We start from the raw sequence: 24,856 nt of genomic DNA on the forward strand, positions 1-24,856 counted from the left end.
CTTTAGTCACGTGTCCTGCATGTTGTGCAGAGTACTGTGACTACTGACGCAGAGTGATGAGCACATCCATGCAATGTGCGTAAAATGTATTCAGTCACGTAGTCTTTTCCCTATAATAGCATTGTACGCAATGCTCCTGATTTTCTAATGTAGGGAATAGTGTCTAGGGTACTATTTCGAACACAGCAATAATCTAGCCTGTTTAAAAAAGTTGAGTTACATTCCATTCCGTTCTTTTTAATCAGTAATGCACTGTAATCGCGTTGATTCATAGTAGAAATGATAAATGTTAAGATGATGTATTTATTTATAGAACAAAAATGCATGAAACTGACTGTGAACCCCATCATGCACTTCTGCTTTTGTGCATCTTCTCAATCATTATCAATCTCATCTCTTCCACTAGTCTGTTTTGATTTGGCTGAATTCACAAATCACTGCTCTTTCTAACATGTGCTGCATCTACTTTGCTTCTTGCTTGCATTTTAGGACTTCTTTATGATCAATAACAGCAAACAGGTACGTGCTACTCTAGAGAAATCAATTTATTTTGCTTAAATGTTACCTGATCAGTGCTTGATATACTGCCGATAGCATAAATTAATGCGTAGATTAACATCCGTTTCTCAGTATCTGAAGTCGAGTTGTATTGTCGTTGTGCGAAGTGTCATGTGTGTTATGCATACTGTCTAATACATCTATCATTGTTACTGCAGAAAGAGGCCGAGGACGACATGCTGAGCTCAAAGAAAGTCAAAGAGCTCTCGGTTATAGATGGCCGACGGGCACAAAACTGCAATATACTGCTCTCACGGTGAGTCACGCTTTTATCCTTGGCTGTGAGTTTAACTTACGATTCAGTGTCTCCGGAACCTTATGGCTTCCAGACATGAGGTCATATCCTGTATGTAAAACTCACACTTGATTTTATTGTCTCTCTTTTAAGGGGTCATGGAAACACCTTGCCTTTACTGTGTTATTTCCTGAGAAAGACTCATTTGCCAGTTCCTTTACTGATACGGGGTGTTTTGCTTAAATTCTTTGTCGAGCAGTTTAACGGTTTGTCTAATAATTTAATGGGAAACTTACCTCAGCATCAAAAAATTCTGTATCTATATTTTTTATCATCATGTTCACACAGAGACATAATTGGTTAGACTTGACAACATGCTAGTTTCAGCCAAGAGTGATATTTGAGCTTTTGATGAGGAATAACTGTCATTTCCTCCCCTGGAGCTGTTTTACAATTTCTCACACACACACACACACACACACACACACTATATAGAGGATAAAAGAAAAGCAAACGTGGATGAAAGATGAGCGAAGGTGTCGTCCATTCATTTTCTTCTTTTGTAACTTCAGCGTATATTAAGTTCCTTCATAGCTTGCCTCCACTCTTAGATGCATTTATATACAGTGCCCTCCACTAATATTGGCACTCTTGGTAATATGTGTTGCCTCATATTTACACCCCTGTTTCATGGTTAAACAATTTCCTGTTCCTAGTCACCCCGGTGTACTAAAAAAAAAAAAGAAGTAAAATATCAGTGGGAATATACTTCACAAATATTTTTCTCATATGGATTCATAGGGTGCGAATAATTCGTGCACACCTATATTTAACAAATGTAATGTAGTGAGTGTACAGCTTGTGTAACAGTGTAAATTTGCTGTCCCCTCAAAATAACTCAACACATTAATGTCTAAACTGCTGGCAACAAAAGTGAGTACACCCCTAAGTGAAAATGTCCAAATTGGGCCCAATTAGCCATTTTCCCTCCCCGGTGTCATGTGACTTGTTAGTGTTACAAGGTCTCAGGTCTGAGGATCTGAAAAAAAGGATTGTTGCTCTACATAAAGATGGCCTAGGCTATAAGAAGATTGCCAAGACCCTGACACTGAGCTGCAGCGCGGTGGCCAAGACCATACAGCGGTTTAACAGGACAGGTTCCACTCAGAACAGGCCTCGCCATGGTCGACCACAGAAGTTGATTTGCTCAGTGTCATATCCAGAGGTTGTCTTTGGGAAATAGACGTATGAGTGCTGCCAGCATTGCTGCAGAGGTTGAAGGGGTGGGGGGTCAGTCTGTCAGTGCTCAGACCATACACCGCACACTGCATCAAATTGGTCTGCATGGCTGTCGTCCCAGAAGGAAGCCTCTTGTAAAGATGATGCACAAGAAAGCCCACAAACAGTTTGCTGAAGACAAGCAGACTAAGGACATGGATTACTGGAACCATGTCCTGTGGTCTGATGAGACCAAGATAAACTTATTTGGTTCAGATGGTGTCAAGCGTGTGTGGCGGCAACTACGTGAGGAGTACAAAGACAAGTGTGTCTTGCCTACAGTGAAGCATGGTGGTGGGAGTGTCATGGTCTGGGGCTGCATGAGTGCTGCCGCACTGGGGAGTTACAGTTCATTGAGGGAACCATGAATGCCAACATGTATTGTGACATACTGAAGCAGAGCATGATCCCACCGTTTATTCCAGCATGATAACGACCCAAAACACACCTCCAAGACAACCACTGCCTTGCTAAAAATGCTGAGGGTGAAGGTGATGGACTGGCCAAGCATGTCTCCAGACCTAAACCCTATTGAGCATCTGTGGGGTATCCTCAAACGGAAGGTGGAGGAGCACAAGGTCTCTAACATCCACCAGCTCCGTGATGTCGTCATGGAGGAGTGGAAGAGGACTCCAGTGGCAACCTGTGAAGCTCTGGTGAACTCCATGCCCAAGAGGGTTAAGGCAGTGCTGGAAAATAATGGTGGCCACACAAAATATTGACACTTTGGGCCCAGTTTGGACATTTTCACTTAGGAGTGTACTCACTTTTGTTGCCAGTGGTTTAGACATTAATGACTGTGTGTTGAGTTATTTTGAGGGGACAGCAAATTTACACTGTTACACAAGCTGTACACTCACTACTTTACATTGTAGCAAAGTGTCATTTCTTCAGTGTTGTCACATGAAAAGATATAATCAAATATTTACAAAAATGTGAGGGGTGTACTCACTTTTGTGAGATACTGTGTGTGTGTGTGTGTGTGTGTGTGTGTGTGTGTGTGTGTGTGTATATATATATATATATATATATATATATATATATATATATATGTATATGTATATGTATATATGTGTGTGTATGTGTGTTTGTGTATATATATATATGTGTGTGTGTGTATATGTGTGTGTGTGTGTGTGTGTATATATATATATATATATATATATATATATATATATATATATATATATATATATATATATATATATATATATATATATATATATATAATATAAATAATATTATATTATTATTATAAACCTGTGTTTTGTTTGCAGTTGTGTGATATCCATGAGAGCAGAGTACCTTTGAGAATTTTTTGAACAAGAGGTTAAGCAATGAAAGACTCTGTAGGTGTGATTGGATCATGAGAATGAGCTGGACTCATGCTTGTTTCATTCAAAGTTTGAAACTTTTACAGAGTTGCCTCAGAGTGATTTACACTTTGGCAAAGTGTAACTTGGGCTTCTGCTATACGAGTCAACTTTCTCAGAGCAAGAGTACAGGTCTGGGATTACTTTCTCCCCTTTATGCTCAATTATAGATACTTGGATATGTTGGATCAGCACTGTAAGTGGTTTAACACATTATAATCATTCATTATTTTTCAAGCAAAAACTTATGGTTGTCACTCAGAAGCGGCTTGTGGTGTGAGAAACTAAAGCCATGAAAGTGTAACAGTTGGCTGCTCTCAGATTTATGAAAGCTCACTAATTGAATGTGGTTTGGCCTCATCTGGAAGCAGGAGGTTTACTCTCATGAGATTTACTCTCAAGTCAGATGAAACAAACCAAAATGGCACTTAGCATTTCCAGTCTGCCTTTTTTTAGGGGGAACAGGATTCCACATCAAGGGAAGGTTTTACAGAAATGGGAAGGACTGATTAGATTGTACCAGTAGAAAGTGGGATTACGGAGTATACGTGTGCACATGCTGGTGCTATTATACTGCACATTACCAAAGGGAGAGCAGATGAACAAGGACATGTAGCAGACTTTACTGTTTATTGAGTTTAATGAAAGTTTGCTTACAGAAAACATCACCATGTCAATGGGTTAGATGTGATTTTTCACTTTTGTTACTCTGTTTATTATTAGACTTGGATTATGTGGAACGTCTGCAATACAAAACCCTGTGAATTAGCAGTTACTATGGAAACAATATGAATAAAGTAAAAAATAGGCATATTACAGTGTACTACTTTACCTTTAATTATTACTACATTAATAGTTTACTAATGATTATTTCTCAAGAGAAATAATCAACAAGCTTACATTTTTGGTTCTCTGGACTGTAATGGATGTTTAAAAAGTGCATTTGAATCCACTGCCTGTTGTCACGGAGACTACTACAGAGATTTGAACAGTTTAGGCCATTTCTTATTCCTGAAGTGTCATTCATGGTGTCTATGTAGTTAAAGTGAAGATATCTTACTAAGGCACCAGAGGAAGATGAATAGTTCTCACAAACTGAATGAAATTTATTAGGAAAATCTGTCTCAGCCTTCCAGATTAGATTTCAGTTACTAATGTTTATTGAAACTTTGACTAACTACTCGAAGCATGAACAAAATATAGCTTGTAATGGCAATGTAGTTTCATGCCATGTGCATTTGTATATACATGTTTTATCATTAGGGAAGATTTTTGTAAAGATTAATGTGCCTTGAACATTTATAAGGAGCGTAAACCATCAGAGAGATATTTAGATTAGCATTCATTTGAGGTTATAATCATCAATGCTGGAAGTAATGGAAACGGAAATAAATGTGAGCCCAAACACTTTAGAGAAGCCCAAACACACTTTTTTGCTGTTATGCGTTACCATCCTGAAGTTCATTTATTTATCTTAAAAAGCCCATCGTGAAGTGATATAAGAGGTATAAAACATAGCAATCAGCCAACATTAACATATTTTTTTTTTATTCATTATAGAATAAACATTTTCATCCATTAAAATATTTTTGCTCTTGACTTTATTAAGACAAAAAAAAGCATAGTTTTTAATCCTATATACTTTTAAACGTAGATTATGTGGAACATCTGCCATGCAAGTCCCTGTGAATGAGCTCCTACTCTATAAATGATAACGTATTACAACCGGTGCTTTTTTTGTGATTTGCCTTGCAGCCAGAACTACTGTCAGACCTGCTGTTATAGCAAATTAATCAATACCTTCTGACTAGTTAGACTTGAGAATTCAACAGCGCTATGGTAAAAAGCATGGTCTGGAGGTGTTCCACATCCTGTTGGTGGTTCCCCACCTTCCTCTTTCTCGGTCTCTGGCAGAGGAACTGAGAGTGCTGTCCAATCCAGAGCTCAGGCCTGTCAAACACCTGTTGTGTTTGGCACGTTCACACATGAAGCTAACCCAATAACAGCAGCACTCCTCAGGCTGATTGTGAGCAGTGTGTAGTCTAGCGGGACTGGCCGTGCCGATATACTTTCCTCTATAATGTTGTGATAGCATGGAGCTGTCTCGTTATATCATCTTGCTTTAATAAGAATCATTATCGTCAATGGAAGTAGTTTAAATAAAGAATAAGATTCTGTATGTATACTGGTACCATTGCTCTACATGTTTAACCGAGCAGTTCTATCCAGTCATTGTGGTTTATGGGCATACTCGAGTGAGATTCCTAATGCAATACAGATGCCAAACCATAATTATGAACATTGATTCATTAGATGTGACATGAACTCACCTGAGGGGAAATTTGATATCTTTTCTAATTTCTTTTGCTCCAAGCATGAACAGAAAATTGTTCTGGGAATTGAGGTTATGGTTGGAACAAATATTCATGGGTAACCGCGATAAAGAACATGCATCATTGCTTTATGCCAATGGGGCATGTATTGGTTTTGGAATACCCACATCAGGATTTGAGTGGTCTAGACTCAAGTCTGTACTTAAAACATGTACACTTTTGGTTTTATTATATGTTCACAGTGATTTAGTGATTCATTCATGTCTGACTGGTTTCTGTTTCCTGTCATTTTATTCAGCTTGAAACTCTCCAATGAGGAAATGAAGAGAGCTATCATGACTATGGATGAACAGGAAGATCTGCCTAAGGATATGCTGGAGCAGGTATGCACCATGGCAAATTTGAATTGTAAAAAGAAGTAAGGAAATGTTCTGTTTCCTGACTTGGAGTAGGTCTTTCTTTAAACAGAGGGCTCTTGCAGAACCAATTTCGTACTTTTTCAGTAAATGCACATTACACTATCGGTTACAGATTTAGATAATTGACTCTAGACCACAGTGGTAGTAGTGCTTCTAGTGAGAAATGTGCATGATGCTGTGGAGAGTGCAGCTTTTGTATTGTAGGGGTGATGCTTACTTATTTTGGAGGCTTTCTATCCTGCAGATGTTGAAGTTTATCCCAGAGAAGAGTGATGTGGATCTGCTAGAGGAACACAAACATGAGCTGGACCGCATGGCAAAGGCAGATCGTTTTCTCTATGAAATGAGCAGGTGGGAAAGTTACTAGAGTCAACTGTTTTCCATGGTACAGTGATTTGGTCATTAGCACTGGACTGTAAACACTGATACAATATTGGCTCAAACCACGTAACCCACATGTTAATGATTTAAATATTAAAACTGATTACTGACGCATTAGCTGGAAGAAGCCAAAAAGCAATAAAACTGGGCATTGCTAGATTGTGTCCCTTATTAGTGTCCCACTGGATTCTGAGCAGTGTTCCTAGGTAAAGCTCAGTCTCAGTTAGGTCATCCAAGTTCAAACATGCTTTTGATTGGATCATTAAAGCATAGAGTTAATCAGCTGTTGCTGATCACGTCATGATGTCCTCTCTTGAGAGCCAATATTCCAATGGAAATGAGGCATGATGGAAATCAACACACCAAGTATAGATTTTGAACTGAAACGAACTGCAGTTCTGAGGAAAACGTAACACTGCTGTCTAGAAAAAAAAAAAAAAAAAAGTTTGAAAAAAAAATCAGAAGACTATGTATGTGAAAAGATGCCTAGGGGATTAATAAATAACAGGAGCTAATAAAAAGCACCATAATCATTAGCTTGTAGTTTGGTAATAGTATTTTAACCAGTATGCTCATTAGTAAATACTATACTTGGAATTATTAAACATTTATTGGTTGCCATAATTCATAATTATCATCAATCATATCAATATAATCGCTAAATACTAGTTCATGCTCATTAATTACTGCTATAACCTTTATATATTAAGCATTTGCTTACATTCTAACAAATAATTCTCAACATTTATGCCATTATAAATGGTTTAGTTCTCTTCTTATGTTGATACTTTTTTGTGATGAATAAATTTTTCAAAAATAGCCATTAAATACTCGTGTCATAATAATTCATGAATAGTGGTTCATTAATATTTACTATAGCTGATATTATATGTAAAGGTTAATAATACAACAGTGAAGTGTTTCTCTCCTGATGAATGGGTTAAACCTTCCTTTCACTATCCCTGACGCCTACATTCTGAATACTCACAGATTTAACATGTGAAAAGTTTCAATTTGGCACTGAATTGGCGTCATGCTGTTCAGCTCACACTACAGCACTAAGTTTCGTGATGTTGGCTCACTATGTTACTGTATATGAATCCAGCCGCTACAAAAGAGCATTTCTCATCCATGACGGCCACCTGTGACTTTATAGCGCCTTGTATTAATCTAAGAGTCTCACACTGTACCTCACACATGTAGCTTTCGTCTGTGAATTCTTATTCCTGTAGCAGTAAAGCAAAGGGAATCCCGTGTGACTGAATCTGGTCTCAGGAGAGTGTTTAGCATTCATATCTGTTGTATCGAAATAAGCACGGTCTTTTTGTAGATACGTAACATTGTCTTGTATTCTGACTAAGGGAAGTGAAGCTAACAAATCTTAAGCAGGTGCCTAGGAAAATGTGTGTTTTTTTTTTTTTTTTAATGAGGCCCCAGTAAAAGTGCAGTTTATTTGCTTTCCACTCTATGTCGATGTGTGGCCTAAGCGTGAGAAAGCAGTTTCGACCTCCAGCTAGGGAAAAAAAAAGCAGCGTTTCTCTAACAATATAGTGTAGTGTAGTGTTTAATTATAGTTGCCAGGGTGACATCCCTGCATCCTACACAGAAGTGCCGAATGCAACACGGGGGTGCTGTGTTCACCATTCAGGGTCATGATCTGTTTGCTTTTCCTGTAATAATCAGTCATGTCCTTTGCCTTATAAACTTCACGTTCAGAGCATGAGATTGAGGGGAGCAAGTGCGGAGTTCTTTCTCTTTGCTATCAGGGCGTCTCTGCTTGTGCCATTTTATGGTCATATTAAGCTCTTATTATTTGAGATATGGATAGATATTTATTTTGTAGGCACAGTAGTTAAGGTTTTTAATCTAGGATTTGAATATTGTGCCTTCAAATATAAGGACAAGACCCTTAACATTCGAAGGACATGATTAGATTAGATTATGAAGAGTACATTTCACACAGAGAATTGCATTAGCAAATTATAATGTATTAATATTTATCAGTATTTATTAAGATTTCCCAGTGACCCTGAAAGAAGGATAAGCGGTATAGAGGATGGATGGATGGATAATGTATTTATCAGTGAATTTATTCATTTTTATTCACGGATTAAATAGATCAAGGATATATTTAAAGATATTTGATTAATATTATATTTGGTCACTATAAATGATTGGACACTTCTGCTCTCTTTCTTTATTTTCAACTTTTGAACACAGAATAAACCATTACCAGCAGAGGTTACAGTCTCTGTACTTCAAGAAGAAGTTTGCAGAGAGAATCGCAGAAATAAAGCCCAAAGTTGAAGGTGTGTGTTTCTCTCTTCCTTCTCATATTTGGATGTGTTTTATGCTGCTATTTATAAAACCCATTGCTCATCACTTGGCTCAGTGATGTTTGTGTACCAAAGGCTAACACAATTATTATATAACCGTATAATCACAAGCATTTGAGCAGATCAAGGTTATTCAAGGTGATGATGATTTAATCATTAAATTAATTTTATGGTTCCATAAAAAAAAAAAGTATGTAGTTGGTAAACACACATTTATGGTCAGTTAGTTTCTTGATATAATCATATCACTAGACTATCATATATTAATCTTATTTTTTTTTTTTTAATTAAGAAAGAAAGATTTGATGCAAAAGTCATTGGAGATCACAAAATTTTGTGTGTTCTTATAGAATAGTACTTTATTCATTCTCATAGTTGTAGCTGGTTTCTATTCATTTTTCTTGTTGTAATGTGTTATCATTTCTATAGTAACATTTGTTTGGTGGACATTCCATAAACCAACTTTAAAACGTGTATAATTGTTGATAACATGAAGGATTCTGTGAGGAGACATTTAGCATAAAAAAAGACTCCAGTGTCAGTGCATTGTAATAGTCAGAGGTAATGCTGTAAGCTTACATTTTCGCTTAAAGTTTAAAGGATAATTTTTGTTGAATATTTTGATCTTCTTAACTTCAAGAGAGAGAAAAATGAGGCTGTTGAGGGAGCGACTACAAGTGATAACAGAAACTAACTTCATAGACGTTCCACATTATTAAATGCAACTGATAACAGACAAAATGTATAACCTGTTATTCTTCAGTAAAGAAAAAATGGTTAGTGTTGGCAAATTGCCGTGGCATAAGAGGTGAATACACTTCAGGCTTTTATCAGGCTGCATCACACCACCTCATCGTTTGATTCTTTTCCTATAACAACACACCCCATTTTGTCTTACACCTTGCTTAACCTATTTCAGTAATAGTTCACTTTGGTGTTTTTTTTTTTTTTTAACTGTCTTAAAACTAAAACAATAGTTGAATTTGTAAGTGCACTGAATGAGTGTTTTGTTCTCCAGCTTTAATTAAAGCCTCTAAAGAGGTGCTGCACAGCCGAAACCTTAAGCAGCTCCTCGAGGTTGTTCTGGCATTCGGAAACTACATGAACAAGGGTCAGAGAGGGAATGCTTATGGTTTTAAAGTATCCTCGCTCAACAAGATCGCAGATACCAAGTCTAGCATTGACAAGTAAGAGAACTTTGACTACAAAAATATGACGTCTGGTTTTAATCACTGTTCGAAATATAATCGACCAATATTTCTAACCTATAACGTATTTCTCCGAAGGTTTTAATCTGTGTTCGTTTATCCAGCATCACGTCAATTTTGTGATATTCTAAAGGTCCTTATCTCCACGTTCCATAGGAACATCACTCTTTTACACTACCTGATCACCATCCTAGAGAAGAAGTATCCAAAAGTCATGCAGTTCCAAGAGGACCTCCAGAACGTGCCAGAAGCCGCTAAAGTCAAGTAGGTCTAGAGGCAGATGGGTTAGTGTGCTGAGCTGAGATTTATAACTCCTGTAGGTATAAACACAGTAAATGGATTTCAGAAATGGTTTTCTATGGTCTCGTTGCCTTCCTTTTCGCCAGGCTCAAATCTACCCAGCGCTCACATATGCAGAGTGAAGACAAATTTATGTCATGAGGAAATTAGGCCCCGGCCTCGGCTCGCGAAGGCGCTGAAATGTGGAAGTGTTCTCGAGAGGGTTAGCAGTGCTGGAGTAATGCAGAGTCACGGCCACCAGGGCAGTGACGAAAAGGCTTCCTGGTCAAAAACACCATGAGTTGAACAGAGATTAAGACCAAATCCTAGCTATTGGACATATGAGTCGTATGAGTTAGAACTTGAATTGTGTCCAGAAACTGTGAAAAGCCCCATTCTAGCAGCTGCCTTAACTCTTTTGGACTTCATGCTTCGGTGCGTCCGTGCTCTCAGCGTAGATCAAATCAAACCAAGTGTGCAAGAAAGCGATTCAATCATCAGTAGAGCTCTAACCCATGGAGCCAGGGTGACTAATGTGATAACGCATGCTTCTCGAGTGAAGTGGTCACAAGACTGCCCACGCTTGATCTCATTTCAGAAACTGGAGAGAGATCATTCAGTGCCTCTCTGTATCAGTTTACCCCGGGCAGAGTGGCCATTGTTCAAGAGATGATGACAGTGTTCTCACAGACTCGCATTAGTCTATGTTCTAAGTGACTCTCATTGCCTCATTTAAACGTGCCTCTCTTTCTACTAAGAGCGCTAAAGCGTGCACATTAAATGTGCTGATTAACAGATGTGTGAATGTAACTGTGTATGCAGGATGTGTTTGCAGTTTTGCATCTGTGTGAGACTCACTGTGTATTTCACTAAAGTTCATTTGTATTTACAATAAAGTGCAACTGTGACAGAGGAAAGTCACTAGCGATCGGCCCTGAGGCTCTAAAAGACAGCAATCTGTCCCAAGCAACAAGAAAATGAAACAAAAGAGACACTGTAGACTTGGCAGCTGAATTAAAACCTAAATGTCCTTCTAGGGATGTCTGCAACTGAAGGGGAAATGAATGATTTGAAAGAAAAACAAAGAAAAAAAAGATAAGAGACAGAGAACAAAGTTGATAGGTTTCAGTTTTTAAATCTAATCCAACTGTAATTTTAATAATAATAATAAAAAAAAGATGCTTATACAAATTGGTAACTGGTTTAGGTGAGCGCCACTAAATAATATAATGCTTAATGCCTAATGCACTTTCTATTTGAATACTTGAAAGTATACTGAGTTGTAATCATAATGATGTCGACAATTATTAGTGCTCCCTGGCTGAAAAATGTTAAACTTCCTGTATCAAATCATTGTGGTACTAAATTTTGGGGCTTTTTCTCTCGTTATATTGTACAGTATAGACCCGAATATCAAAGACCTCTTCTAATAACATGCATCTCCCTTTTGCCGTTTTAAATTTATTTAATTATTTATTTACATTTATAGTATGACCGAGTTGGAAAAGGAGATCAACAACCTGCGCAGTGGCTTGAAGAATGTGGAAAGTGTAAGCACTGATCAGTTGTACTACATGTTTTTTGTCATCTACCAAAAACATCAGTCCACATCTGTTTCTTGGATCCCAGATCCTATTTACGTGCCCATAAACATGTTTATCTCTGATGAGTACATATCTCTGATCTGTTTATCATGTACAGGAGCTGGATTTCCAGAAAAAGCGTCCACAGGAGGTGGGAGATAAGTTCGTGTCTGTGGTCAGCCAGTTCGTTACACTGGCCAGTTTCAGCTTTTCTGATGTAGAAGATTCCCTTAATGAAGCCAAGGAACTGGTGAGTGTGTGGGTGTGTGCATGCATGTCGTGTGTGTGTGTGTGTGCATGCATGTCGTGTGTGTGTGTGTGTGTGCGTGTGTGTGTTGTGTTGAGTGAGAGGCGATGCAGAGCTCCGTGTGCTTCCTTCAGAGGCCAGCTGTAGAAACAGGCTGCACTTCTGCCTGCTGAGTGCAGGAGCTGACCTCTGACCTCTTGCTGTGAGCACTTCCTATGGAATGACCCTGGCACTCTTCTCAGTCCTTGGAGGCTCTACATGACGTAGAACCCTAACAGGACACACACCTTGCTTTGAGTGCTACATCTGTGCTGAAGGAAGTAATAATACGCTGTTCGTAATCCTCAGACACAGCAGGCTCAAAAGATGTCTAGAACCACAGAACGCAAAATCATCTCAAAATGGGATGAGTCTGATTTTGGCAAGAATTCGATCGTCAGTCCGTAATTCTGTGTCTTTTAATAGTTTCGCTACTAAGCTGTTGGTTCCAGACAATAGTTAGGTGACATCATCTCCAGTATCCCTGAACATGTTATTTTAAACCATTAAAAGAATCTGTGTAGAATAAATTGCTTCAAGTCCAAGATCAATGGTCTAAACATACTGTTCCAGTCATTCCAAATGGCATGCCTGTGAAAATACATCAAGATGCAATTTGAAAACACTCCTCCACCCCTAACTGCTAGCCAGCTAGCTAACTTGTAGCAAACTATCCTGCATGCGTAGACATGTTTGGGATTTAGTATTATACAAACTCAGACCCCTGAAAAGGACCTAGTGTGAAAACACCTTTAGAGTGTGCCATCATATTTAACTTATTTAATAGTTCAGCCTGACAAAATGATTTTGTTCATCACTAACCTTTAGCAGGCTAGCTATTTGCTACTACCTACAGGATAGTAAGTGAACACACATTTGTCACAAAGAGGCAAGAGTGGGATTGCAGAGTCATGACTATTTTACAGAAGTAGCCAAACCTGTATTTAAAAACAAAACAACAACAAAAAAAACTATCACCATTTTGCACAGCAATTTAAAAAATCTTCTTTTTTTTTCAATAGTTCAGGAGCACTTTAAATTATTTTTGGAACTAAACAGAAGAGTACACAATATATAATCCTTTATGGTATGTATATCTTTGTCAGTTGGTTGTCTCGAGGTTATTTCTGCTAACAATTCTCAAACTTTTTTTTATTTGGTAATATTTTATGGTCCCAAATTTGCATAGTGTCCTCTATTTGGATCCAAAGATGGATCGCAACCATACTTTTCTCTATCCTGTAATGTTTATGCACCTGTGCAGTAATAGAACACTGAAAGATATCAGATTAACGGTACACATGTACTGAATAACCTGAATATTGACCTAATTTCTACTTGATATCCATTAAGTTGTAGTGTGCTGTCCACATGGGGAATTGAATAATGTTGTAACTACTGAAAGTAACTGGATTATGTTTGTACATGTAAACACTCAATTTGTTAATAACTTTGGTAAAGTTAACTGTGGCTAAATTCACTTCTTAATCATTTAGTTGAAGCGCTGATGCTCAGTTTAAGTACTTAATTTAAAACTGTACTGTCTTGACGTTCCTACTAACTTTCTACTAAGACTTGTATAATGGAGGCATTTCCCAGTCTGTACTGTATGCACCTCAACCTGGGCCTCCAGTCTACTGAAAGTGATCTTAAGATAGAAGGAGAGAGTGCGTGAGGGAGGGAATGAAATAAAACCATGTGATATTCTCTGGCTCAGACTCGTGCTGCTTTAGAGAAGGTTAAGCCCATATGGCTGTGATAAAAGCACATCAAAGACATGGTGGGATGGCTTGGTCTCCTCCCCTGTAGAGAGGCACCACGAGGTATACTGATGCCATGACAGTGTCCCCGTCGTCCTTTCCTCATGTTTTCCGCAGGGTTTTTAAGCCACTGGTAAAATCTGAGCTTAACAAGACTAGGGGTACGTGAACACCAGCTGTGCGTGATGGGATTTATTTACCACATGTACATTAGTCCCCTGTCGATTGTTCCTCTAATCTGTCAACTCCACTTTAGTTTGTTTTTCTCGTGTTTTACCTGTCCTGTAGTTTCTAGTGTCACTTGTTTAGCGCCGGATTGCACTAAATTGACGGTGTAAACATTTAATAAATTTTTTTTATTCAAATGAATCTAGTGATGACAAACTGATGAAATATATGTTGAGGGGTCTTGGTGTTTATTTCCTTTTGTTGTAAGAGTCTGAATACATCAGCGATGTCCAGAGCCTCATCTTGTTTACATATTCTACAGTTCGATAAAGCAGTGAAGCACTTTGGTGAGGATGCTGGGAAGATGCAACCGGACGAGTTCTTTGGCATCTTTGACCAGTTCCTGCAAGCCTTCACAGAGGCTCGGCAGGAGAATGAGAACATACGGCGACGCAAAGAGGAAGAGGAGCGCCGGGCACGCATGGAGGCACAGGTGAGAAACTCACCTTGCTCATTATTCAGACTGAGAACATGAAACCTAGAATAGTACAATCATATGAGGTTTATGAGAACAGAATTAAAATTGGTTATGTGTGGTTACTTCACATAGTATCATGATGGTTATAAGCAAGTGTACCTCTTGTCTTAACTGGCAAAGAAATGTCTTCTTAGGAAAAGCCAGTGACTGTACAAAAAACCTGTAATTACTGCGGTCTCCCAAAGCATGCAGTTCCTTTATGCAATTGAAAGGGCTTGACTTCCTGTTACACAGTACATGCAAAACCTGTTTTTAAAATCTGTTTTATTCAAGCTCCGCTCTTGTCCCCATCTTGCAGCTAAAGGAGCAGCGAGAGAAAGAAAGAAAAGCCCGGAAAGCCAAAGAGAGCGGAGAGGATAACGGGGGTGAGTTTGATGACCTGGTGTCAGCGCTGCGCTCCGGTGAGGTGTTTGATAAGGACCTGTCCAAAATGAAGCGGAACCGCAAACGCATCAACAGCCAAACCACAGACACGGGCAGAGAGCGACCCATCACTAAACTCAACTTCTGAGATATGTCCACTTTGGCCATCCACAATGCTTAACCTTCTCACCTAAGGCCCATTCTTTCGTATGTGCTATCCAGAACTGTTCTATTCCTTCACTGGACAATACTGCCTCATGGTGGGGGATACAGGAAGAGCACTCATTTGCAACATTTGGAAAGAGGACTTGGCCTAAAGGTTTTGCCCACACATTTTGCCCCTTCTGACTCTGAGGACTGAATTGGGGGTACTGGTTATAAAGTTGAAAGATGAGTATATAAATTCTAAGACTATGCTGGTGCACCAAGACTACAGAATTGCAAGACAAGAACAAATTGCTAGTCAAATCTGGATTTAACCCAGGAAGAAAACAAAGCATGGGTACAACAATCCTCATTCATAAGTAGACCGACCTCACATCTTTATTTAAAACAAAAACACACACAAAAAAAAACAACCCTATAATTGCAAGAGTCCAGTCATCAACTCATCAGCAAGAATGAGTCATCAGCTCATTCTTGAAATTGAGGCATGGCATGCAGGATAGAACTTATCTATACGTGTCTGGACCTGTTATCTGGAAAGCCTAGTACATACGTTAAAAAAAAAAAAAGACCTCCAATGGTGAATCCACTAGCAACATAATGTGCTCCAAGATAAAACTTCATAAAAATCTTACTGCAGAAAACAGACCTGAAGAGTCCAACACAACAGTTAAATGGCAATGCTTTTTTTCTTTTATTATTAAGGACCATTTTTATATAGTATGCTTTTATTGAATACTAATAACAGTAACCAGGGTTATGGGGTCTTTATGTTGTTTATTACATCATTATAGAGAATAGCATTGGATATCAGACACAGGCTGGCTGAAGATCATTTTTAAAGTTAAGTTTTAGATAAGGAGTGGAGCCCAGGCCCACGTCGTTTCAAACACTGTGGATGCTCCTTTGTGCAGATTCTATGCAGTGATGTTATTGGATCTTTCCTCAGACACTTTGCAGACTGTCATGTGAAATCTGTAGGCTTATTTAAAAAGAAACGTACCAGTAAGTAAATCAATGCAAGAGACTCTCCCTCAGCTCTTCCTTCCTCACTGGATATATTCCAGTATTTTTATCCACAGTGTATGTTGTGACAATGTGATATGCCTACCTTGAACATTTGTAATTTAAAAAAAAAAGAAAAAAAGCCTTCCATTGTAAGATGGAGCTTAAGGGAGAATAAATGGGGGAAAATGTAATACTTTCTGTTGAGTATAAATGTTTTCCAAAATGTGCAACACACTATTGCCTATTTAAATGCTAAACAGTGTGCAATTCAACATCACCTCTGAACGATAAAATTCAACTAGTATGAAGTTTTAACCTTCAGATTGAATAACTCTTGCTAAACCTAGTGGTCAACGGATGTACCTGTTAAAAAGAGAACAAAAAAAAACCCCTCTGGTTAGGAATTTAACATACTTCAACAAATAATCAAACAGCTGTTGAATATTAAAATCCATTAGAACTGACAGATATTAAATTTTTCAAATTTTCAACTGTCATAGGAAAGTAATCAACACTGGTGTGGGGTGGTGTTATTCACATGTCCTGAAGTGTTTTAATCCTCTTCTAGCCAACATCACTTTCATAAAGTCAGTAAGAAGAAAAAATCTTCTTGTCATGTTGCTGAGAAAGCAGAAAGTGCAAATTCCTCCGTAGCAGACTCATGAGATTCCTTCTGTAAATATAAAATAAATTTCTCCACAAACATGGTAATAGCGGATACGTGAACTAATTAAAGAGTTGTAAAAGGATTCAATGTGTAACGAGTTAGCAAGCCTTGTTCTGTCCAACTTGTGCACAATTTAACTGTTACAATATGTAATTGCCATCTTCTGACAAAGGAAATATAAAACAGCGCTAACGTGAATCCCAGCAGTTATGAGGAATCATGAAACACGGAAATGCACTGCCATGATAACAACAGATTTTTTTACTTAGTCCAGATTGTTAGACCTCTGTTTTAGCATTTAGGCAGGCTCATCGGAGGAGGAAGCCATTCTTCAGGGGATCCTCATTCTCCACAGTAAAACTGGCCGTGCCACTGTAGTAAGCATGACCTGCAACCTCCACCACCACTGCACTGAACTCCCCACACGTGGTCTCCTTTAAACACAGATCATTCAATATGGTAAGGGTATCATACAATGATTGCACATCTAGAAAATCTAACGGGATTAGTGATTTCCCACTTCGGATTCAGCTCAAGAATGCCACTGAAATGATTGAAATGCCCCTTCTGACTCTGAGGGCTGAAATGGGGTACTGGTTATAAAGTGGAAAGATAAGTATATACATTCTAAGACTATGGCTACCAAGATGTTCTTTCTTTGAGGACGTTATGAGTTAAGAATGCCATTGAAATGATCTGATTTTATACCTAAAAGATTTTTACAACACTAAGTGGTGGAAGCATTACATGTTTGGGATGTCTGAGATCCTTATGCAATATCTTAAGAATGGTAGTTGATTGTTTCTGTAGAGTTTATATGGAATTATCATTGTACCAGCAGATGAACTGATTAGATTTTGGAATTGATCTAAGCAAGATCAAGGTCAAATGTCTAAAATAGTTTTTCTTCAATAGCTTCTTTCATGTTTAAAGTATATTTTAAGGTTATTTCTGGCAAACAAACTAATAACAAGAAGGACTAGACGAGTTGGTGGCAAAGGCATCCTCATCGTCGCCACTGGTGTCGAGTTCTTCTTGTTTTAAAATTTGTTGGATTAAATATTTTTGGCTTTACTTACCTGTACTGCCTTGCCTGTAAATATAGTTCCTGTGGTTCCGCTCCTGAAGCTCCTGGTCTTGTTCAGCTGGATCAGACCTTTGTGGTACTGCAGAGCAATGCGTGCAGTCACACCTGAACCAGTGGGGCTCCTGTCCACCTAAAACCATCCAAAACACTGTTGTTGTTTTTTTGACATGGAAGCCTAAAATATAGAAGTGACTACACAATCTGAACAGCGTTCCTTTAAAGTGGAATGGAATCGTTACTTACAATGGAATCTTTACGAAGGGTGTATTTTATTTTACAAGATCTAACATCAATTTAGATGTAGTAATGGAAGATGCAGAGTCTCACCTGGGCATCGGCAAACACACACACATTGGCTGTAGGCTCTTCGGAGAAATCATCTTTACCATCCGTGAGGATGGTGCCATATAGGAAAGCCAGATCTTCACTAACAGGATGGTGGAGCTTCACCTGTCATAATAATAGAAGCCAAAGCACCATTTTCTCTCAGTATAACCTGTGTTTTATGTAAATGTATCTGGTGTTTGTGCGGTACCTGAGATTTGACTGCATTCGTTACAGCAGTGGCTGCATCCACCAAATCTCTGGTTCTGGATGTATTGACATCCAGTCCAAATATTTCAGCATTCACAAAAGCATAGAGAGCTCCTCCATAGCTTATGTCCACTGTGATTTCACCATATCCTGGAACAGTGACTTTCACATCTATAAAGATGACATTTTACAAACGACATTTTAAAATTGTTACCTCCCTCAGAAATGGTATATAACAAAAGCCGTTCCTCCATCCGAAGCCTAACAGAAGCTGTCACCTGTGGCGAAAGCAAAAGCTGGGACGCTGTGGAACCTCACTGCTCCCGTTTTACCATTGCTATACTCCACAAAAGCCTTCACCAGGCCGCACGGACAGTGGATGTTTATTTGGGTCTCGGGAGAAGTTGGAGTCTTTACCAAACTGTAGTCTACAGCAAAACGGCCAAGAGCAATGACAGCATGGCCACACATGGTGCTGTAACCCTCGTTGTGCATAAACAGAACCCCGAGATCTGCTTCTGGTATCTCACTTTCAACTAATAAAGCTCCGTACATATCATAGTGGCCACGGGGCTCGAACATTAGCACTTTGCGAAGATGATCGAGATGGTCTCGTACGTACCGCCGTTTGGTGAGTACAGTGTCCCCACTCACAGTAGGGAACCCACTTACGATGACGCGTAAAGGTTCTCCTCCAGTGTGCATGTCAACCACAGACAACAAGGGTCCATCATGAGGTGGCAGTTTTGGAAAATCCATTTGACCTTTTAAAATAGATCAGTAAGAAGAACGCCGTTACAATGGTGAATCCACTCAAGGTGCTCTTAATTTAAATTCTATGCTTACTGTAAATGTCTATCACTTGATAAGGTAAATGTGCTCAATGAATATTACTACTTTTTTAAATATTTGCAGACCACATAAACAAACAAACTATAAAATGCATTTTAGACAGTGCAAGAATCTGGCCATTTTCCTTATACAGTGAGGGAAAGAAGTATTTGATCCCCTGCTGATTTTGTACGTTTGCCCACTGACAAAGAAATGATCAGGTTAACTGTGGCTAAATTCAGATCATGCCAAACGTCAGCCTCGAAACCTTAATGACTTGAAGATCGACAAAGAGGAGTGGGACAAAATCCCTCCTGAGATGTGTGCAAACCTGGTGGCCAACTACAAGCAATGTCTGGCCTCTGTGATTGCCAACAAGGGTTTTGCCACCAAGTACTAAGTCATGTTTTGCAGAGGGGTCAAATACATATTTCCCTCATTAAAATGCAAATCAATTTATAACATTCTAGGTATACTGACCTATCTGTACACACTGCCAACCTCCCTAAATGGTAAATGGTGCACTTATATAGCGCTTTTATCCAAAGTGCTTTACACTGTCTCACATTCACCCATTCACACTCACACACCAATGGTAGCAGAGCTCCCATGCAAGGTGCTAACTTGCCATCGAGAGCAACTCGGGGTTCAGTGTCTTGCCCAAGCACACTTCGACATGTGGAGTCATGTGGGCCGGGAATTGAACTGCCAACCCTACGATTAGTGGACAACGCACTCTACCACCTGCGCCACAGCCACCATAGCTGCCTCTGTGCCATCAGTCAGTGGAAAGAGACCAGCAATGACAAGACATTATGTGAGTGATGGACCACTCTCAGCATGTGGTCATTTTTAAACACATACCTACCTTGTACATGAGGCAATATACACTATATGCCCAAAAATCTGTGACTTACACACACGTGAGCCTTCCCCAAACTTTAGCCACAAAGTTGGAAGCACAGAATAGTATAGGATGACTTTGTATGCTGTAGCATTACAATTTTCCTTCACTGGAACTAACAGGTGGGGCACTGTGGCATAGTAGTTAGTACCTCACACCTCCGGGGTTTGGGTTTCGAATTCCAGTTTGCATGTTCTCCCCAGTCCAAAGACATGAGTTGTATTCTGATTGATATTTCCAAATTGTTCATGGTGTGTGAGTGGGTGTGCAGTTGTGCCCCGATGGGCTGGCACCCCATCCAGGGTTTCCCCCCAACTTCTGCCCTCACCTGGGGCAGGGATAAGCAGTACAGAAAATGGATGGATGGAACTAAGAGGCTGAAACCTGTTCCAGCATGACAACGCCCCTGTGAACAAACCATGAAGACATTCACCAAGGTAGGTGTGGAAGAACTTGAGTGTCCTGCACAGATCCCTGACCTCAACTCCACTGAACACCCTTCAGATGAACTGGAATGGGATGGGGTGCATGGTGGCTTAGTGGTTAGCATGCTCGTCACACACCTCCACGGTTGAGGCTGAACCTTTGACCATATAGTGTATTTATTGCATGGACAATTTGTATTCATTGTCATCTAGCTTTCCATAGGTGTCAGATTTTGACCATAGTAAAGCATGCTGTTCTACCTGGTGGACTTTTCCCACCCAGTAGTGACAATGAAATGTTTAAAATCCCAGCAAGATAAACTCATGTCAACATCATACACACACATGACCACGTTGGTGTTGATCTGATAATGATACAACACTCAAATCATGTGTTCTTGGTAACTTTCTATTGATAGAAGGGGCAAAGGGTAAGAGAAAATCTGTGCATTTACAGTATATGTTTATGCAATAAAGTGCAGACGGGTCAAAGGTCAGCTCTGTAAAGTACAACAGGGCAAAGTCAGTGTTACTAATACAGTTGAAGTTCAACCATAAAACATGTTCGAAATGTTCTGCACATTCCCAGAAGTTAACTAGGACATTTTAATGTTGTTTTGGAAGATGGGACACTCGCTACACTCACCACTGACCTGCACAAAATATTGTCAAAGCACATGAACAAACATTTATATTATACAAGGGAACGGTTGCTTACCGTTACTGGTTAAAATACTTCAACTGGAATATCAAGTTAAACTTCTGCCTTGTTTTTAAATTCTTGCCTTACAGACGTCGTAGATGTGTTTGCCACAGGCTGAATCTCAAATAGCTCCCTACTTCCTAAAAAAAAAAAACAGTTCTCTACATCAGGCATGAATTATTAAGGGCTTCTACACACTACGAAGTGCACTATAAACAATCTATTTGGGATTCAGTCTGTAACCGAAGTTCTTTGCTGCCCCCTGCTGGCATGGATGTAGTGAAAATGCCACCTAACGACAGTCTGCAGCGGCCCCTAATGGATTTACTGTTTATGACATTTAGTTATTCCTGCTTTACTTCCTCCATGGATGTATGAATAGTTTTGTGAGCTCGTTACTGAATCTTGAAGATATATTTTCATGCATGTAAGCACAAAACAGAAAACATGTATACCAGTAGGCACAACTGGCAACAGAGACGACCGTTCATGTAGCCCATTGTTCATAAACATTTAATTATCAATTAGGTTAAATAAACATCACATGCGTTTGATTATGACGTTTTATTATTTCCTGTGTCAAGCATTTCTGTCTCACTTGCAAAACAGAAAGCCTAAAATCTTGTTGTTTTTTTAAAGGAAAGTCACGTCACCTCTTAAAGGAGCAACAGTCGATTTTTTAATGCCTTACTTTACAAATAACCTGGAAGATGCGTAGAACAAGCTATTAAAATAACAACAACAATAATAATAATAATAATAATAATAATAATAATAATAATAATAATGGGGGGTGGGGGTAACCCGCCGAAAACCATTAAACCCTTTTGGGAAACAGATTTCCGGCCGGAGTGGTTGAATGTGTTTGGATGTTCCTCCTGTCACTCATTTTATAGACACTACAGGGGCCACTGAAGATCTAAGGGGGCGGGGCTTCGTGACCTTGCGCGAGAAACATTCCAATCAAATTGTCAAAGCCGCCTAACCTTTAGAGCCCTAATCTAGAAAAAACAAACAAACAAAAACTAATCTTGCCTAATGCACCATTAATAGGTAACGGAACATGACAGGGCATACATTGATAGGAAAATAATCAGCGGCGGTGTGGTGTGATGCGAGTTACTCTTACAACCTCAATGTTGATTATTCTACAATAACAGCACATCTGAAGTGTTTTGCTCTTCTTATACCACAGCAAATCAATGTGTACAAGTTGTAATTTATTATAAAGAACATGTGGTTCTTTTTAATGGTTTATAGCTGCAGTTAATGTTGTGGAACATCTGCCAAACATGTTAATTCCTCTCATCACTTATGTTAATTATAGTCACAGTCATTTCCCCACCAGCCTCTTTATTTAATTAAATAAGATTCATTTTATATTATTAGTCTATCCCGAAGACTCTCCTGTGATGGAAAACTTTCTGGGTGTAAACCTCGGGCTTCCAAAAGATACCATACGATTTTGATCCTTAAGGCAGTGATTAAATATTTCACAATACTACTGAATCTGTTATGATAGATATATTATATGATACGATATGATTTGATTTATTAGCCCCAACTTTTTATTTGTAAACTATTTTTTTTAAAAGAAAGTCTATTTTAATCAATTATCAGAGCTACAGGCAAATCACCTTGCTAGCCTATTGACCCTACACATTAGTTAAAAATATGAATGATTTTTTTCCACATCAACTGTCTGTCATTTTTGCATAGTAATCGATTTACCATCAGTTACAATTGATAATCAATTTATAATAAATTATTATCAGTAATAATCAGTGTGATTGTTGCCTCAAGTTATTTCAATCGTTGCCTTTTATGAATCCAAGTTGTCTGATCGTTACACCACTAAAAACTACTGACTGTTACAAAGCTCTGACACTGGGGACTCCGTCCATAAATGTTAAATAACATCAGTAATGATACATAATATGTAAAAGAACACTGTTTTTAATTTGTTTATAACTAGCCTTCAAATATGTGAAGTGTCTGGTGTACAAGTCCCAACTAGGTGTTCCATCCATCCATCCATCTTCTATACCACTTAATCCTTTTCAGGGTCATGGGGAAACCTGGAGCCTATCCCAGGGAGCATCGGGCACAAGGTGGGGTACACCCTGGACAGGCTGCCAATCCATCGCAGGGCACACATTCACACACCCATTCACACACTACGGACACTTTGGACATGCCAATCAGCCTACCTGTCTTTGGACTGGGGGAGGAAACCGGAGTATCCGGAGAACCCCCGCAGCATGAGGAGACCATGCATACTCTGCACACACAGGGCCACAGTGGGAATCGAACCCCCAACCCTGGAGGTGTGGGGCGGACATGCTAACCATTAAGAAAAAATAAAGTGGTAGAGTGAGCGCAGTGAGTTGAATTACAGCTGGCCCTATTGTCAGAGCTGGTGGTCTAAAAATGAATCAATACCTTCCGACCAATGAGACTGGAGAATTTGGCAGTTAAGTAAGGTGCATATTTTATTTAATGCATTTGTTTTTTTTCTAGACTAAATTCATAATGTAGAAGGTTGTTTGGGTTTGGCCAGACTGGACTGTGTCCAACCCAACTGGCTATTTTAATCACACTGGACTGGAAATAACTTGTCATGGATTTGGGCTGAATTAATTGGCATGTTTACAGTTTGGACCTGTTTGCAGTGTGTGAGCAGGCTGGAATCAGGTGATCCAATCTGGCAACCCGGTGTGAACGTGTGTGTGTTATGAAAGTGAGCTGAGGTGTAGTCTGAGCTTCATTCCTGCCTATCACAGCGCAGATCTTCATTCAATGTCCACAGGATCTGTTTGTAAATAACTTTCTGCAGCAGCGACTGACATTTTCTGTAAGTAGACTTGATGAAACTGGTTCACTGCTTTGCTCCGGGAATCTTTGGGGTAAAGTTTTGATGCAGTTTTATTGTCAGGTCCGGCTTTGTGTGCGGAAATGAAAGCGGTTAGTTTGTGTGCAGAGACAGTGTCATGTTTGTCCATAATGCATGCTTAAGTTCAGCTGGCACGGATATAATAGTACAGGGAGAGTGACACCTGAATGGCAGAGGACACTATGTCCATTTGTCATAACATTAGACTTTCCATGTGTGTCAGATTATAGCAGCTCGTGCACATTATTATTATTATTATTATTATTATTATTATTACTACTACTACTACTACTACTACTATTACTATATTGTTGTTGTTGTTTATAGCATGTGTTCAGATATCTGCAGCCAATTAAGACAGAATTCTGCTGTTTACTTTATAACTGAACAAGAGCAGTTTCTTGAAAAATAAGCATATATTGATACATTGTGTACAAAAAGCGTTAAAAATTAATTAATATTTATTAATACTGCAAGTCACAGTATTAATTAACAGAATGTTAATGTTAACACATTCAGACCTAACTACAATCTTTGTTCA

General features: G+C 38.9%; 3 protein-coding genes across 16 annotated transcripts in view; 2 read left to right on the forward strand and 1 right to left on the reverse strand.

The window, feature by feature from the left end:
- The window catches only part of daam1b (dishevelled associated activator of morphogenesis 1b), a 79,688-nt gene extending 63,067 nt beyond the window's left edge, over positions 1-16,621 (forward strand). For 4 of the 5 annotated variants that reach the window (XM_017456124.3, XM_017456126.3, XM_017456125.3 and 1 more), the window contains 11 exons: positions 490-519; positions 717-814; positions 6,076-6,160; positions 6,441-6,547; positions 8,798-8,886; positions 9,932-10,100; positions 10,278-10,385; positions 11,890-11,950; positions 12,102-12,233; positions 14,520-14,690; positions 15,034-16,621. In XM_017456124.3, coding sequence (XP_017311613.1) covers positions 490-519; positions 717-814; positions 6,076-6,160; positions 6,441-6,547; positions 8,798-8,886; positions 9,932-10,100; positions 10,278-10,385; positions 11,890-11,950; positions 12,102-12,233; positions 14,520-14,690; positions 15,034-15,246 — 1,263 coding nt within the window. In that variant the 3' untranslated portion in view covers positions 15,247-16,621. The remainder of the gene's footprint in view (positions 1-489; positions 520-716; positions 815-6,075; positions 6,161-6,440; positions 6,548-8,797; positions 8,887-9,931; positions 10,101-10,277; positions 10,386-11,889; positions 11,951-12,101; positions 12,234-14,519; positions 14,691-15,033) is intronic. The other variant, XM_017456128.3, reaches the window with a different exon arrangement.
- LOC108257951 (trans-L-3-hydroxyproline dehydratase) lies at positions 15,632-21,652 on the reverse strand. 2 transcript variants are annotated; one of them, XM_017456130.3, is made up of 7 exons: positions 21,438-21,652; positions 18,838-19,323; positions 18,561-18,730; positions 18,353-18,475; positions 18,018-18,155; positions 17,223-17,372; positions 15,632-16,944 (listed from the first exon to the last, which is right to left on the reverse strand). In XM_017456130.3, exons 2-6 carry the CDS (start codon positions 19,316-19,318, stop codon positions 17,247-17,249), a joined length of 1,038 nt encoding a protein of 345 aa, XP_017311619.1. In that variant the 5' UTR covers positions 19,319-19,323; positions 21,438-21,652; the 3' UTR covers positions 15,632-16,944; positions 17,223-17,246. The 2 variants fall into 2 exon arrangements, with proteins under 2 accessions (XP_017311619.1, XP_017311618.1); XM_017456129.3 differs by having other exon boundaries at positions 15,632-17,372; positions 21,438-21,651.
- Positions 21,653-24,168: 2,516 nt separating this feature from the next.
- syne2a (spectrin repeat containing, nuclear envelope 2a) overlaps positions 24,169-24,856 on the forward strand; it is a 124,179-nt gene continuing 123,491 nt past the window's right edge. For all 9 annotated transcript variants that reach the window (XM_017455909.3, XM_053675761.1, XM_053675760.1 and 6 more), the window contains exon 1: positions 24,169-24,276. The gene's annotated coding sequence lies outside the window, so the exon portion shown is untranslated. The remainder of the gene's footprint in view (positions 24,277-24,856) is intronic.

The sequence above is a fragment of the Ictalurus punctatus genome, chromosome 25 (assembly GCF_001660625.3).
Source record: "Ictalurus punctatus breed USDA103 chromosome 25, Coco_2.0, whole genome shotgun sequence".
In the NCBI taxonomy this organism is placed as follows: Eukaryota; Metazoa; Chordata; class Actinopteri; order Siluriformes; family Ictaluridae; genus Ictalurus; species Ictalurus punctatus.

Bases quoted from the DNA above. Each gene is read 5' to 3' on its own strand.
- LOC108257951 (XM_017456130.3), bottom strand. From the start codon at position 19,318: ATGGATTTTCCAAAACTGCCACCTCATGATGGACCCTTGTTGTCTGTG. The intron at 18,731-18,837 runs GTGACAGCTTCT...TCATCTTTATAG, and splicing joins AGCTTTTGCTTTCGCCACAG to ATGTGAAAGTCACTGTTCCA. The intron at 18,476-18,560 runs GTACCGCACAAA...TTATTATGACAG, and splicing joins CGAATGCAGTCAAATCTCAG to GTGAAGCTCCACCATCCTGT.